Below are 17113 nucleotides of genomic sequence, written 5' to 3'. Positions count from 1 at the left end.
TTTTTTTTTACATTATATGCAATGTGTGTGTGGCTATGTGAAATTTTGTAAATGAATGAACTGTGATAATAAAAAATATTAGCATTGCATGTGCCAAAAGTAAGCTAAAAAATAAAACATGTCTGGGCAGTGAGTTGAGGCAATGGCTTAAATGGTTAAGCATGGACTTCCTCTTCTTAACAGAGTGCCTCTTACTTTAGGCTTTTGTACAAGAAGTTTTACCATGATGTGGTTATTTATTACCAAACTAATTTATTATTGAATATATACTACCCCAAAGTAGTTGTTTGTCTCACTTCTGCTTAGATTTGTTTCCAAATTAACCTTCATATGCTATTCCCCTCAAATGTCAACTGTTAGATGTTCCATGTGAACAGTCAGGGTGACTGAGAGGAAGTTACCCACGACCCATCCTGCGCCGTCACTCGCTGACTCAAACTTAGCAATACAAAAGCGAAAAATGGAAAAATGCTCATTCGCTTAAGATGTTTTTTATTATTAGGCCTATTATTATTTACATTTATTTACTTGCCAGACATTTTCATCCAAATCAGCTTACAGTGCACTTAGAGTGAAACAGGATGTCAGGCAGTGATGGATGGACTGTGGTTTTCGAATAACAATGCGGTGTCATTCTGTATGCTGATATAAGGACATTGTATGTATTTGAATAGAAGTACATAAGATATTTCCTCACCTAAATTAATCCAATGCAAACATTAAAAAAAAGTATATGTCTTATCAGTGTTCACTAGGAATTAAACTAATGACATTGGCGTCACTAGTACCGTGCTGTTCCTCTACATTGACGTCGACATTTTTTTTTACATTATATGCAATGTGTGTGTGGCTATGTGAAATTTTGTAAATGAATGAACTGTGATAATAAAAAATATTAGCATTGCATGTGCCAAAAGTAAGCTAAAAAATAAAACATGTCTGGGCAGTGAGTTGAGGCAATGGCTTAAATGGTTAAGCGTGGACTTCCTCTTCTTAACAGAGTGCCTCTTACTTTAGGCTTTTGTACAAGAAGTTTTACCATGATGTGGTTATTTATTACCAAACTAATTTATTATTGAATATATACTACCCCAAAGTAGTTGTTTGTCTCACTTCTGCTTAGATTTGTTTCCAAATTAACCTTCATATGCTATTCCCCTCAAATGTCAACTGTTAGATGTTCCATGTGAACAGTCAGGGTGACTGAGAGGAAGTTACCCATGACCCATCCTGCGCCGTCACTCGCTGACTCATATAGATATATTTGTTAATATATGAAAGTGTTCCAATTTCTAAAGGATTTTATGTATGTTTTGACTTCATATGACAAACATTTCGAATATGTACATTTATGACGCATATTACATTAATGTATGGCCGTAAAGGAAACTATTAAGCAAATATATATTTTAGGAAGTATATTTTGTGGTTATTTGGGGTCATTAGCATCAAAATGTTTTAAAACCCTTGCTGTAAAAGAAGGTTACAACACTGGACAGTCATACAACAACCATCACTCCATTTTTAAGGCTTAAAAATGTATCACCAAGTTACGTTACTCTTATATCTATAACTAAAATGCCATCCTAAATTTATTCAGTAAAGAGTGACACATCTGTACACATTTGCTAAACCCTGAAGTACCAAACCGATTTAGGCCTGTCTTTGCCACTACAGCTTTATCCTGTCCTACAGAACAAAACATGCTCTTTAGTCCAGCCTGAATGCTACAGAGTGTCTTTTATAGTTGTCAGCAGCTGCAAAGTGTTTAGTTTGTGTCTTTATTTTCCCAATGTGAAACCAGGCCATGAGGAAGACCTCGTAAGACCCCGTCTGCTTTCTCAATCGCATGAAGTGGTCTCTTCCTACTCCGTTGAAAAAAAAAAAGCACTTTCAGACATGCTGCTCTATTATCTCTGTCAAACCGCTGCCAGACAAGACTTCTGCCAGAATAGTGATTCGAATCGCTTACAAATGGAGTGTTTACAGGAAGAGAAACTGTCTATTTGGCAGAGCATGGAAACCTAAGTTCCCATCACACTGAGAACAGAACTACTGGTCCTCAATGCTGGACTGCAATTTATGTCCACACAAGGGACATGTATGTAGAGAAATGTCCAGTCTCACTGTACAAAACTCTTGGACAAAACATGAGGGTTTCCCACAGTGGGATGGGCTGGTTCCTCATACGCAGTCCTGACTGTTTCAACTCAGAGATCCCATGCAAATTACTCAGCTTGCTATATTTGCTCATTGTCTGTTGTGCTCACAAGGTTCTCGTAAGCTCAGCTCAGCTGTGGTCGGAAAGTCTCTTGGTCTGATCAAGGTGCTTGTGCGCATAGACACACACAGGAGAGTGATGGTACATCCCACAAGCATATTGTGGCAGCCACACTCACTCACGCATACACAGCCAGACTTATCTAGTTTTCACAGATCTTAACCACAGGGCTTCAAACTTTAGTCTGTTAGTCTCAGATCATAGTTTAGATGTCAAATACATCGCAAATAAGAGTTTTTGAAACACAGAAGGCTTTCTCATTCTGCTTTGTCTTTAAAATAATATCAGTATTAACATCTCTGCCCTGAACTTCTGGCTTGGACTATTTGCAATATAAGCAGAAAATAAAATGACAAAAGAATACAAAAGTTTTATCACACAAAATGATACAAAATCATAACTGAATCTTATGTAACTTGGTCAAAACAGAAACTGAAGAGACAGTCTACTAAATATCGTGCGGAGAAGACGTACCCCACCACAGCCGCGGACAAACAAGACAATGTGAAGAAGAACAGATACAAAGACATTGTTCCCTGTGAGTATCACATCTGACAATACACAGTAAGGTCAGGGGCGCAACTGCACATTTGCCGAGGGGTATGCAAGATCAGTGTCGGCACCCCCCTGTATTCTAGTAGCCTCTAACACTAACTCGCCCAGAAAACTTTCTGCAAGTCAATGACCAAAAGCCCATTACTAGCTTGTGCATGGAAGGATACAAACTCATCAGGAGTGAAAAAAGTGACAAAGGTTTGAACCCACTTCCCCCTTTTTTAATTCCATAGGGAAAAAAGTGAAAAAGAAAAAAAAAGAAAAGTGTGTCACATAACATCCCCTTTAACTCCTGATGTACTATTGCTCACTTTTTAGTTAGGTAATTTGAATATATATATATATTATAATTTGCCTTAAAATTATTAATACTTTTGCACATTTCTATATAGTAAAATTTCTTTTAAAGATCATCTGCATTTTTTTTTTCACATTTTTACTTAAAGAGATAATTCATAGAAAATTTGCCATGCTAAGTGGAAGATTGCTGCCAAGATTTCACCTGGTAGAAACAAATACTATTAAAATGAATGTCATGATTCCCACTATGACCTCTAAATGGCAGCAGAGGAGCATTTATTGTCTCCTTGATCATTTCCACTCTGTAATATAGTTCTTTTCACATGTTTTGCTAATGGATTTATATTTAGACATTATAAAATCACTATTATAACATTTAAAAATCTATTTTTTGCCAGGATGCTTTCATAGGGGTAGCCAGGAAGGGGGCAGCAACCAGTCTGGGGTGGCACAGAAATCTTCATTATTTCAATATAGAAATGGATTTGACTATAAAGTACTGGACTGTTTTAGTGCCTAAAACACAATTGAATAACTGAATTAATTTGTACTTAATTGTAATTGAGATAGTTGTGAATTACATCAAGTAATACTGAGTGAATGACAATTTTTGTTTTATTTTTGTATTTCCTAGGCTCCAGGTATTTTAATAAAAGGGCTCACTATAGCTTTATTGCTCAGTAAGCTTGGTTCTGGGTCTTAACACCACCAAAATCGTGTTCTCCATTATTGCTTAGGCCCACTCATGGATGAGACATGCAGATAATTATAGTCAACCTTCACTGAATTTTATATAATCAATGAACTCTGAAAAAGTTATCAGTCAATGTTTAACATTCTATTAGTTGTCAAAATGAATTCATTGCAGCACTTTTGTCATACCTAAATTGAGCTCTGTACAAAGGAAAATAATGTAAGAATGTAAAATACGTTTTTTTTCATGCATTTAAATATGGTTTCATTTTCTTTTCATTTTCGTACTTTACAAATTAATGAAAAATTAGCGCATATTTTCTAGTACATTTAACTACACTGTGCTCACATTTGGCCTACTTGTGCATTAAATTATAAATAAAATAAAATTTACATAGCCTATCATCTTGCGCCCTACTGTGATCTCGAATTGCAGAATATTTCAGTAGGCTGCATGCATTTGAGACGTGTTCTTAAATGTAATGCACATACATGCATGCACAGTTTTAATCGCCATTTAGGTCATTTCGTTACTTAACTGACGATGTATGCTCACAGTTTCTAGTGCAGTTTATTTATGAAGTGAGCGTGCGCCTCATATTCGTGTACAGTTGAAGAGCGTGCGCCGTGAGCACTTTAAAACGGCTGACAGGACAGGAAAGTTTGTTTTACTGACATAACATCTCATCAGATGCAGTCCCTGCTGTTCTACTGAAGCTCATTTGGCACATGTACCTTTTCCTGAGGGCAAGCTGAAGTGCGCGTCTGAAAAGTCTCCCGTTTGTTGTGGTCGCAAAGAGATACAGCCGTTCGTTCCGCGTCTTAAGTTTTTAATAAATACATTTTTGAACTCATTAAAATGCTAAAAACCGTTAAGTAAAAACGTTGCATTAATTATTTTTAATAACTAGCTTTTGATTATTCATAAAGTTTTATTAAAGAAGATTTTCACAGAATGATTTTGGCAAAATGGCGCCCCCCTATGTGTGGCGCCCCTATGCACTGCATATACTGCATACCCCGTTTTTGCGCCACTGAGTACGGTATACCATAATATACTGTACCGCACCGTACCGTATCGTAAATTTAAGGGGGAAAAAAACTGCAGATATGGGTGCCAAAAATTCAGCATAAAAAATACATATGGGATGACATATTGGTGCATGTGTATATTTTGCAACATAACCGTACATTTCATTAAGTTATATAATGTTAAAATACCAGTGTGCTTGAAGTACCAAAATCTGCTTATACTGTAAAATATACCGATAATTACCGTAATACAGGTGGCAAAATAGAAAACCATGATGAATCGTGAGACAAAACACCACCAGTGTAACACACAACACTAAAATAATGCCATAAACATTAACTATATAACAGAAAATGTAACAAACACCTTCATGCACTGGTAATAAAAATAAACATTTTTTTAAATGTAAAATGTGAATAGTGGGTCTTCTGGTAACGTCCTTGTATTGTTTTTTCACTGCAAATTACACAATTTATAGTTGTTACTTGCCAAAACCATAAATCTTACAGTTAATTTACAATTAACAGTTTTTTTTTTAAACATACAACTGCAAAAAACTTCTGTCCTTTCACTATTTCTTAATCTCTTCCTGTTCTATAGCTTGTACTATTCTGAACGGTGGTTAAAACTTTGTATTGTTAGCACTTCTCACGGTATTACCTCCGCTTGCTGTTTTCCTTAATTGCAAGCTGCTTATATAAAAATGAGAAAATTGTCTGTTAAATGTATAAATGTAAATGTTTTTATGTTAGCGTTTTAACAGTATTCTGTAAAAATTACAAGCATTTCATACAGTGCTCTAAATCATAAAGATGTTCTCTAAATGTCTCAACATCTGACAGGAAACATTGTAGAAGTGTATTGCAGTAGAACAAATGTTCTAAAAACATCTTCTAAATGAAAATGCGTACATCAAATAGACGTCTGTGTGATGTATGTGTGCTGTCCGGGCATATTATACCATAAATACTGCACTGTATCACATTAGACAATGCCAAAGACAAACATGGATAGCAATGTAGGAGATTAACACAAGATTTGTGAAAATAGCAGTTATATGAAAACCATGAAAAGCATTGATTGTGAAGATAAGATGCTGACGGCTGTATTTTCTCACAGTTGATCACAGCAGAGTAAAACTCTCCCTCATCACATCCAAACATGACACAGATTACATCAATGCTAGTTTCATTAAGGTAAGGAAGCACAAGAAAGGTCTCATGCTATACACATTTATACACAAAGAGAACTATACACTGATCAGATTCAACAAAACATGCTTAAACAATGACTGACAAAATATCAGTGCTATTCAGGATTCAGGAAAAATTGCCATTTGTTCTGTATTTATTTCAGGGAGTGTTGGGCTCTAGGGCATATATTGCCACACAAGGCCCGCTGCCAAACACTGTGCTTGACTTCTGGAGGATGCTGTGGGAATACAACGTACAGGTGAGAGCTTGATTATAGCGTATGGCCATTTCACACACATTCCACTTCCTGTAGAAAACCTACAGGTTCAACCTGCTAGATGAGCTTTGGCCAGATCCAAGGAGAAACATTCACACAATGAAATCTAAATGCCTCTAACTCTCTCTCTCTCTGCAGGTTATTGTGATGGCTTGCCGGGAGTTTGAAATGGGAAGGGTAAGTTGTAACTGACAGTGTGTTATAGGGGAAATGTTGACAGTCACTGTGTTTAAAAGAAAACATTTTTATTAACCACATCCTTCTTGCCTCAGAATGGTGAGGCAATGCATTAAGCATGACATTTTCTGCAACTTCTTTTTTTATCTTGAGCTCCTACCCTTTCAAAACGTTTGATATGATTACAGTGCTGCCATGCACTCAGCATATACATTTTCACAGCGTAGACAGAAGGGAGCAGTTGAGATTGAATGCTACATTTCCTCTTTCTTTCAGAAAAAATGTGAGCGTTACTGGCCAGAGTCAAAGGATGATGTGTTTGTGTGTGAGCCCTTTACCATATACTATGTAAGAAACACCTCTTCCCTCACTCACACCACACTTCCTGTCCTTGTGTTTTATTTGCACTCACACACACATGTTGAAGACTGATTCTCAGTATTCAAGCAGTATCTAAAACACAACATCTAGAACCACTAAGTACGATACAAAAAACACACGTTCTTCCACAACGTCACTATGATTTCTTAATATGTTGACATTTATAACAAACAAAAATGTTACTGTTTAGAAAAAATACAAATTATCAGTACTGTCAGGGTACACAAATTATCAGTACTATATTGGTTACTGGTATGGCCTTAATTTCACATTTAGATTACCTTTGTCATTTTATAGGACTCATCTGCATTAAGAAACGTTGGTTTTAATATGAAGTAATTTTTTGTGTAGATTTATCACGTGTTTCACCTGTATTATGAATTGGAGTTAAAGAAATGTCTATAAACTTATAGAATAATGTCCTGGCAGAAAATCATCAGTAACTTTTCGGGGGTTTTTTTCTACAGATTTTTTTTTTTTTTTTAGCGTAAAGTTGATCTTTAAAACACTAGTAATGTAATAAAACTTCTAAATGCAATCTTTAGCAAATCTCAAAAATTTATATCAGCGTTGTTTCATATTGTACTTTATAATTTTGTGCTGCATGCTTAAATTCACTCGTAGCACTTAAAACATTTTATTTTCAGTTTATTATTTATTAATTTAGACAAAATAGTTGAAAATAGTTATCAGCTTATTGTCAACCAGAATTTTATATTTGTGCATCCCTTAAAAACAATAATGTCATATTTAAGGGTTGTACATTCTGCACCTTTTAGCACTAGTTTAGATCTTTAATCAGTTTTCACTATTGAATAACATTAGCCAAAATATGATCTGCAAATTACTGATCCAATGAGCATTCCAGTCATGCACATGTTTGATTTTGTCTAGGAGTCTGATGAGAATAAGGGAGAATATTTGACACGGACACTGAAGGTGACATTTAAACAAGTAAGTACCATTTCTTTGATCTTAACTTCAACGCACTGAATAATGTTCAAAGCTTACCCTTTACCGTCTTTATAGTTTATACAAAAAGACTGCATATTTATTTAAATGCTTTTATTGCTTTTCCCCCCTTGCTTTTAAAATAAAACCATATAAAAATCTAATTTTTCCCCAATGTCCTGATTAGTTGTTTGCCATTAAATAGTAGCTTTATAAACTGATCGCTGGATGTGTTCACACTTCAGTCAAGTTCAATGAGTTTTAAAAATACTGCTTTAGGTTAAACATTATGTTGTGGTGACCTATGACTCGTCAATACATGTTTTTTTTTTCCTTCTTGAAAATGTCATTGCATAAGAGTATGCAGTATTCAGCTTTAATAGTCAAAACGTTCAGAGACTGTGCAGACATTGTAGTGGAACAAACATAAAGACAGACAGGTGCTGACATTTCTGCAGATGTTTTGTTGTGATGAAATAAAACCACCACAATGTGGTGCTTTAATGACTATAAACCAGGTAACCAGAAAAAAAAAAACCAGTCTATATTACAACGGTTATTTCCAGGTGTCTCGGACACTGAAGCAGCTGCACTATGTGAACTGGCCGGATCACGGAGTACCCGACTCCATTCCTGCCATCCTGGAGCTGCTGCAGGACATGCGGATTTACCAGGATCATGATGAGATTCCCATCTGTATTCACTGCAGGTAAACGCCTGTATCTGCTGGGATTGACTGTTAGGATTGATTTAGCAATGACTGCATTTGAGGGTAAATCAAATAGGTCTGAGGTCATATTGTGGCCATGGTGGAAATTTTGGTGGAAATGAACACAAGATACTGATACAAACTGGTTGTTTGTAACGGTAACCATGGACGATGCCCACCTTCAACTTTTACACAGGAAATGTGTAGGTGGTTGACCAAGAACAAGCAAATACCCCAACAATCATGTGCACTACAGCTAACACTGAGTTACAATGACTTTACATAACAAACAAAAACAAATGGGTACTCGTTTTTAGATTAGCTAAAGATTTCATTCAACAGTGTTATTGAATTAGTAGTGTTGTAAAGATTTTAAAAGTTTTTCCACAGAATATTCTGAGCACTTTATAGGCAGCTCATTGATTTTTTTCAGCACTCCACAGCAGTGTTATGTAGCAAACTGCAACTCATATACTACTCTCAAGGGACTATCAATCTAAGTTGTTCAAAAGTGAGAAGAAAGAATTGTGTTTTCACTGTGGCTCATTCTCTTGGAACTCTTGGATTTGCAGTGCAGGCTGTGGAAGAACAGGTGCATTGTGTGCCATTGACTATACCTGGAATCTACTGAAGAGACAGGTAAGAGTTCAAAACATCTTCCTGAAGCTTTCATTATACTGACAAAATATAATCTATATTCTGACAAGGTGCTGATCTTATTTGCTCTTGTTTAGATGATCCCAGAGAATTTCAGTATCTTTGAACTGGTAAAGGACATGCGCACACAGAGGCCCTCTGTGGTTCAGGCTAAGGTAACCAACTTAGTTAATGTACAGTATGTGGAAAATAATGTGTTTTTTTAACTTTAAACCGCATAAACACATTTTATTACACCAAATACACAAAATAATGTTCTTTTTAGCAGCATCATATGACCCCTTTAAATTGCCATAACCAAAAGTCTCCATTTTACCTAACGATAATTTCTTCTCCTCCTAGGAACAATATGAACTAGTATACAGGACCATCAAATTGCTGTTTGAGAGATATCTGGCAGCAATGGATGAATCAAACAGAGAGGTTAGATATGCCATCATTATTACTCACTCTTTATTTACGCAAGTATATAAATACATAATTTTATTTCTCACTGATTTTGCTTTGCAGTTATGACACATTATACAACATAGTCTAGTAGTTTTTGCATTGTTCAATGAACTATTTAATTTAATCATCAATCAGGTCCCAGCTTCCCCTTCTCCTGTCACTTTAAGCAGTGGGAGTGAGCTCTCGGATTTCAGCGACTCCGAATCAGAGACTGGGACAGACTTCAGAGCATTGCTTCAAACTGAGCACAGGTATTAGGGAATATCTAATTTTAATACAATTTATACAGATTTTAAATTAATAGTTCACCCAAAAATGAAATGAATTCTTTCATCATTTATTCACCCTGCTGCAGGTGAATAAATCTACATTTATGGTTGAACTATCACTTTAAAGCTGGTGTGTGCAATTTCTGTTCCAATAACATCACTAAAGATAAAAATAATAATAATAATGGGCCTGTCCCAATACCCGCATTTGCTGTCTTTGCACTTGAACACTTGTCTACTACGTACTAACATGACGTATTTCCTGTATTTGACCCAAGTGGTCAAGTGGGTGTGAACAAGTATGTGTAGAACTTTTTATTACCTGATGGAACACACTACATCATGCTGTAAATCATAGTGCTGTAAGTGACATTTTTTTTTTTTTTTTTTTTACAAAGCTTTATTTACACGTTTTGATTTCAGTTATTTGCACTTTAAAATAAACATTCTTTTCAGAATTTTTGTGGTGACTCAAATTAAAGGTATAGTTCACCCAGATATTAAAATGACACCATGATTTACTCGCCCTCAAGCTATCCTACTGTAGGTGTACTAGGGGTTGAACGACTTCTGATTTTTTGAAGTGGACTTTTATGTGATGAAAGTCGAGTCGAAGTCGACTAGTCGCTGATGACGTCATTAACGAACAAATAAGTCTGGAGCTGTGACAAACACCTTGTGCACAGCTATGGCATATGACATAGCGCTGCCCGCATGGCTGTTGCTTCTATAACAGCTTTTTTTTAAATCACACATGTCTTGTGGAGCGCTTTCAGAGTATGCATTTATTTGACAGTTATTTGAACTGTTTGGAAACGGAGCGTAAATGTGGAAGTCCTTCAAAGATTTCTTATCCTGTTGCGCCCTCTATAGGACCAGCGACTAGTCGACGTCAAGCTTAAAGCGTCATGGCAGAGCACTGAAGTCGACTAGTCGGTGCAACCCCTAAGGTGTATATGACTTTCTTCTGTCAGACGAATGCAATTGGAGTTATATAAAAAAATGTCTGGGTCTTCCAAGCTTTATAATGGCAGTGAATTGTGGTCGAGATTTTTAAGTCCAAAAAAAGTGCAACCATCCATCATAAAAAGTGCTCCACAAGGCTCCGGGGGGTTAATAAAGGTCTTCTGAAGCGAAGTGATGCATTTGTGTAAGAAAAATATTCATATTTAAAATTTTATAAACCGTTATCTCTAGCTTCCGCTAACTGTCATGTGCACATTCATGAGAGAGTGTTGTTCCAGTGGATGACGTAAGGACGTAGGCATAGCGTAAGCTGCGGTGAGAATGTGCTAGTCTCGTGAGAACCAAGTTTTGTATACAGCAAAGGAAAACCAGTCTCCTCTTGGCTTATATTGAAATCCTCTGACATTTTTCTTTACAAATCCTTGTTTTGTACTTCTAATTCGTGACCAGTGTTTTGTTTTGCTCTCTCCTCTGCGCTTCCGTGTTTGTCACTTCCTACATCATCCGCTTCCTACGTCATTTATTTTGCTTCAAAATCTCGACCACCATTCACTACCATTATAAAGCTTGGAAGAGCCAGGACATTTTTTAACATAACTCCGATTGTATTCATCTAAAAGAAGAAAGTCATATACACCTAGGATGGCTTGAGGGTGAGAAAATTATGGGATAATTTTAATTTTTGGGTGAACTATGCCTTTAAGTGATAAAAAGCAGTTGCAAATATTTTACAAAAATATGCATACTTATCTCTGCAACAATTCAATTTGCAACACTTTTTTACTACCAAATTATGTAATATCAAAGTATAACTTGCACTGGAAAGTTTTACTAGGCTTGACCCTGAACATAGTGTGTTACACTTAGCCTCAAATACCACACTAAAGCGGTATTAGAGATTTAATGTGCATCAAGGGCACTGAGCTTTAGCATTTTTTCAGATCTGGGGCAGTCTTTTGCATTTATTTCCTGTTGCATATACGCATTCTCAAGTGGCCAAGATAATAATTGTGGGTACTGGGACAGGCCCAATGATTGTTTCCAAAAGGTTTTTTCAAACACTCCCCCATCTGTCACTGGTCAAAAACAGAGTCCCACCCTCAAATGAACACCAATGGTTGAACGTGTTGCTGTGTAAGGCTTCTCAAACAGAAAAATCTTACTTTAATTCAAACTTTACATTTAAATGTCATCAACAATTTTGAATTGTTTCATGTCAAAGGGAAATTTCACACTTGGCTGGTTTGGTTCGATTAAAACATGTGATTGCTCTAGTGTGGTTCATTTAAAAAAGTATGAATGCTGCCATACGAACCTTGATACACACCAAACAAGAGGACCGATTCCTCCTGAAAAGGTGTGCATTGGTGCACTTCCAAACAAACTCTGGTGCAGTTTCATTGAAATATTATCGCAATGCAGACCAAATACATCTAAACAAAACAAGAACAGGATGTGTATCCTTATGCCTTTTATGTTGTATCTTTGGGTTCAGTTTAAAAAAATGACAGTGTGAACGCTAAGCAAAGTAGGACTAAATGTATACTTGTTTTTTTTTTTGGGTCCAGACCAAAAAAAACAAGAGAACCAAACTGCAATTGTAAACACATCCTAAGACACATTGCGACTGTCTTTGTGGTATTCCTGATCATAACAAAATCTTTCACTGTTTTGATAGGAATAACGAGATGGAAATCCCTATAAATGAACTCAGTCACATCACACACAATGTCACTTCTTGGTCACAGTCTCATTCAGAACCATTCAGTCAAGAGGTCATCTCCACAAAACTCAATCCTGTAGACATGCTCAATACAATGAGTGAATGGACCCAGATTACAGATCAGAGGTCATTCATAGCAGCAACTCCTCAAAAAGACTTAACAACCTGTGGATCTCAAAGAACTGAGCCATCCACCAGCTTTAACACTGATCTGACCCACGCTGCATGCTCAAACTATCCCATCCGCCTAGTACAGGAGCTGAGGCCAAGTATGAAGCATCTGGAGTGTGCAGAAAACCAAGATGTCAGTCCTGCTGCCACAGACCACAACCCGATCATCCCCAGCACAGTATGCTACACTGTCGAAGATCCTTATTTTGGTCCTGAGTCTCAACCGGTTAGCAACAATCACAGTGTTATGGACTCTATAATTCATGAAGCATCGATGGAGAATCCCTGTTTCACAATACCTAGTTTAACCCTTAATAATCAGGTGTTAGAACTGCCAAAACATGACTGCAATGACAAAGGTATGAAAACCTATGGCTATTTTAGCAACTGATTTCTGAAAACTATTAATGATGCATCACTTAAGATAATTTCCTGTGTTATAATTTGTATAAAGGTGCAAATAAACCTTCATCTGATGAAGACACTCCTCCTCCTTTGCCAGAGCGAACCCCAGAGTCATTTATACTGGCAGATGAAATTAACGGTTAGTCCAACTTAAGGTGTAAATGTTTATCCTCCCCATGCTATTTTAGTTGTATTTTATATACTATTACAGTATTTTTATTAATATATTGAACTGGCTTTTATTTTTATATTTCAGTTTTCATTTTTATATTAGTTTAATTGTATGTGCTCTTGTCATTTTTAGTTTTAAAAATGAGTTTTGAAACCAAAATGAAAGTTTTAGTTTCAGCAATTTGGTAACACTTAAAGCCTTTGTGTATAATGCATCATTAAGGTATTCATAATAAACTGAAGTGCATTATATCTTTACATAAATAATTGTAAACAAAAGTAAAACGCATTATAATATTTGCAGATTCCACTGTTTATCATGTGTTTTAATGTTTTCTAAAGGTCTTAAAATGAAGTATTATTATGTTTTATAACTGGTTACAATTATATATGAAATCATGCATCATGCAATGCATTATATAGGCTTCGTGAATAGCGTTATTGCAATTTTAGTACTTTTTTATATCTAATATTTAAATCTTGTTATTTTAACTTTATTTCAGTCACTGAAAATGATTTTAATAACAGATTTGTGTTTATTTATTAGTTATAGTAAAAATAACAACACTGATTCTCACTTACATTAACTGACATTTCAAGCCATACAACATATACAAATTGGTCCAGTACATTTTCTATTAACTTAAAGAAAGTAAAATATTTTTAAAATCTACATCACAAAATATATGGTCTTGTTTCCAGACATCAGTGAAAACACTGAGATGTTGACATTGGTGATCCCAACCAGCTCAGAATCTGAGAGCATCAATAAAGGTGAGAATTATGCACACTTGAAAATTTGTGTATAGATTTGATGGACAACACCTGTAAATGTTCCCGTTTTCTCTAAAAAGATAGCCCGCCTTCACCTGTGCCCCCACTGCCTGAGAGAACTCCAGAGTCTTTTGAAATGGCCACAGATGAGGGTATGACAATGATGGGCAGGGATGAATCTATAACAAATTTCATGTCTTCACTTTGCACCTTATCAAACTGTCATCAAATTTTCAACAGATTTGGTACAAAACATAACACAGGAAAAGCCACAGGATGTTGTAATGAGAGTTGGGAAATCTCTAGAATGGTCTGGGCAAACAAATGAAGCTCAGACAGACATGAAGCGATCTTGGTCCAGAAGCAAGGTGAGAAGATGCAGGGTGTACAGCCTAATAAATAATTTCATCATATTAATAGAACACACCAACCTAAACAATATAATCATAAATACAATTATTTTCTTTATTTCAGAGCTTAAAACTTAGAATGTCACTTCCTGGTAAGTCAGTCATATATATTTAGGATTTCAAAGTCATAGATAAGGCAGCAGCAAACCAGCAAGATATTAATTCTGGCTACATTGTTGACAACTTCCTCTTTTTTGCTGCAGCATCATCATCTGCTCCACTCAGTCCTATTCCGATCACAAGTCACAGTCCTCCTCCCCTACTGTACAAACAACCTCAGGGTAAGACTTAACAGGAATAGTGTATAGTACAAATTTAACTTTGAATATACTCTGCAGAAATTCACAGTTATATACTGGTGTTAAAGCTAGGTGACATTAAGCAAGTGAAAACATGCCATATTTACACATGCATATTTAAGGCAATTTTAAAATGCGTCTACCTTCAACAATGACTACAAAAACTGACAGAATAACAATGCAAACAAAATACCATACAAACCCATACAAATCTAGAATTTTGGGAGTCGATTCACTTGTGAAAGGAAGCTAAGTGACGAAACCTTATGTAGCCTACAACATTAATATCTGAGCTGAATGCTAGCTGAGGTGGTCGCTCTAAATGAATATACTTTATCGTCACATATTTCATGATTAATGACTGTCCTTGTGTTCACTTTTCTCTTGTTTCAAAGATAGGCGTCGTGCTGTTCAATGATTGTTTAGCCGCCTTTGTATAGAAGCATTGGTGTTGTGAACTCCTGAGCAATCTTTTAGTGGACGACGACTGGAGTCAATGACTTACATAAATAGACACTCACTGGTCGCCACCTACTGGTATTTAATAATGTAATTTACAGAAAAAGTCACCAAATGAATCAGTAAACGAATCCAAACGAGCCTTTTTATTGAATAACATTCACAAGAATGTATCAGAATTAATCAAATTAATCAGAATCAAATTTTTCCAATTCAGTTTTCCAATTCAGCTCTTAATTCCTAACGCCTCGTCATGGAATAATTGATTCTTTCTGGGATTGACTCCCAGATCTAGATCTCTGCAGAATAATTTTTGGTTGCAAATTGTACATTTTAGATTTTAGTCTCATGCCTACATTTTTGGTTATCAAGTTATCAATCAAAAACGGATTGACAGAAACATTTAAAGCATCAAATATATCCACACATAATTCATAATTGATTCTTAGGACATTTTAAATTTAAAGTAGAATTTCAAGTGGCTTAGAGGTTAATGGCAACACTGAGGATACATGTTTGTAACTTTCTTTCCATATTATATACTTGTTCTAAAACAACTAGGCGTTTAAGGAAGTTCTGTCAGTGTCATTTTGGTTGATTGTTTTAATATAGGCTATTTTTTACTTCCTTTTTTTAACTTTAGAATCTCTACGCACCCCAACACCACGTGAGCAGGCATTCAACTCAGTTCCTGGGACAGGTAGGCCTACTGTGCATCACATACTCCAGTGTGTAACTGTTCAAAACATATTTTCGCTGATTCAAATATAGTCTACACCAGTGTTTCCCAACCTTTTTTTAGTCGCGGCACCCTTTGGAAATTTTAACAAACTTGTGGCACCCTACAAAATTAATTTTGTCACAATATTTGAATTTCTAACTTCGATGTGATAATTTGAAAAGTATAGATATTCGGTACAACAGGGAAGAACTGCAGAATATAATGTCATACAGATATTTTTAATATTATAAAAAAAATGTGTCTATCAATGGTGGCAATCAGTAGGCTAATTTCTAATGAAGAGACCAATTTATATGACAGATTTTAATGTAGGCTTTTATACATATGTAAACATTATTTAATTACCATTATAACTATCTCACAAATTTTTGCTCACTCAGTGTTTTTTTTATTTTACAGTGTGGGGTAATGTTGGTGCAGTAGCACGAGATAGCTTGATTTCAAACTTTGAACTGAATAAAAAATGACAAGTAAGCAGTCAGTAATAAAATAAGAACAAATAAAGAAATTAATAATGATAGCACAAATAAAAAATAACAACAGGCCTTCGAATTAAATAAATTGCGTTTTAGTTTTTCAGGTAGGTCTAACAGTAGGGTTAAAATATTTTTCTTTTTTTTTTTTTACCAATTATCCAAATAATGTTTAGTCCTAGAAAGCTATTATTATCAGAACACGCGAGCATAACATAGCGGTTAGCAGATCAATGAATGAGAGGGCAGCGTTACCAGAGTTGCCCATATACCACACCATGTTACAACACAGTAGGGCTATTGCAGACAGAAACAATACTGTACTACATCAATGTTTCCTGTCGGCTCAATTTTTGAGTGGACTTTGCTGTTCCGATGAGCATGAACGATATGAGTGGAGCTGAGCGGAGCGCACACGCATAGAGCGGGATAATACGCAGAGCGTCACACCACGTGAAAGTGAAACCTGAGCGGTGAACTAATTTTCGGCAGCCGAAATTTCGGTGCATCTCTAATTATTGGCGACATCAGAAATGGATATTATATAATAGATGCTTTTTTGAAAATTTTAGCAATTTAAAAATATAAAAAAAT

At 35.7% G+C, this 17113-nt stretch overlaps 1 protein-coding gene across 1 annotated transcript in view; it reads left to right on the top strand.

Annotated features, from left to right (window-relative positions):
* The window catches only part of LOC107737496 (tyrosine-protein phosphatase non-receptor type 22-like), a 23005-nt gene that overhangs the window by 403 nt on the left and 5489 nt on the right, over nucleotides 1-17113 (top strand). The window contains exons 2-20 of the mRNA XM_016548985.1: nucleotides 2711-2819; nucleotides 5982-6058; nucleotides 6219-6314; nucleotides 6471-6509; nucleotides 6786-6857; nucleotides 7785-7844; nucleotides 8408-8550; nucleotides 9123-9189; nucleotides 9285-9362; nucleotides 9550-9630; nucleotides 9793-9908; nucleotides 12571-13145; nucleotides 13241-13330; nucleotides 14065-14136; nucleotides 14217-14288; nucleotides 14377-14504; nucleotides 14611-14638; nucleotides 14750-14827; nucleotides 15948-16004. Coding sequence (XP_016404471.1) covers nucleotides 2711-2819; nucleotides 5982-6058; nucleotides 6219-6314; nucleotides 6471-6509; nucleotides 6786-6857; nucleotides 7785-7844; nucleotides 8408-8550; nucleotides 9123-9189; nucleotides 9285-9362; nucleotides 9550-9630; nucleotides 9793-9908; nucleotides 12571-13145; nucleotides 13241-13330; nucleotides 14065-14136; nucleotides 14217-14288; nucleotides 14377-14504; nucleotides 14611-14638; nucleotides 14750-14827; nucleotides 15948-16004 — 2038 coding nt within the window. The remainder of the gene's footprint in view (nucleotides 1-2710; nucleotides 2820-5981; nucleotides 6059-6218; nucleotides 6315-6470; nucleotides 6510-6785; nucleotides 6858-7784; nucleotides 7845-8407; nucleotides 8551-9122; nucleotides 9190-9284; nucleotides 9363-9549; nucleotides 9631-9792; nucleotides 9909-12570; nucleotides 13146-13240; nucleotides 13331-14064; nucleotides 14137-14216; nucleotides 14289-14376; nucleotides 14505-14610; nucleotides 14639-14749; nucleotides 14828-15947; nucleotides 16005-17113) is intronic.

The sequence above is a fragment of the Sinocyclocheilus rhinocerous genome, unplaced genomic scaffold (genome assembly GCF_001515625.1).
Source record: "Sinocyclocheilus rhinocerous isolate Xijiao unplaced genomic scaffold, SAMN03320098_v1.1 scaffold72, whole genome shotgun sequence".
Lineage (NCBI taxonomy): Eukaryota > Metazoa > Chordata > Actinopteri > Cypriniformes > Cyprinidae > Sinocyclocheilus > Sinocyclocheilus rhinocerous.
This window is presented reverse-complemented; position numbering and strand designations above follow the sequence as displayed.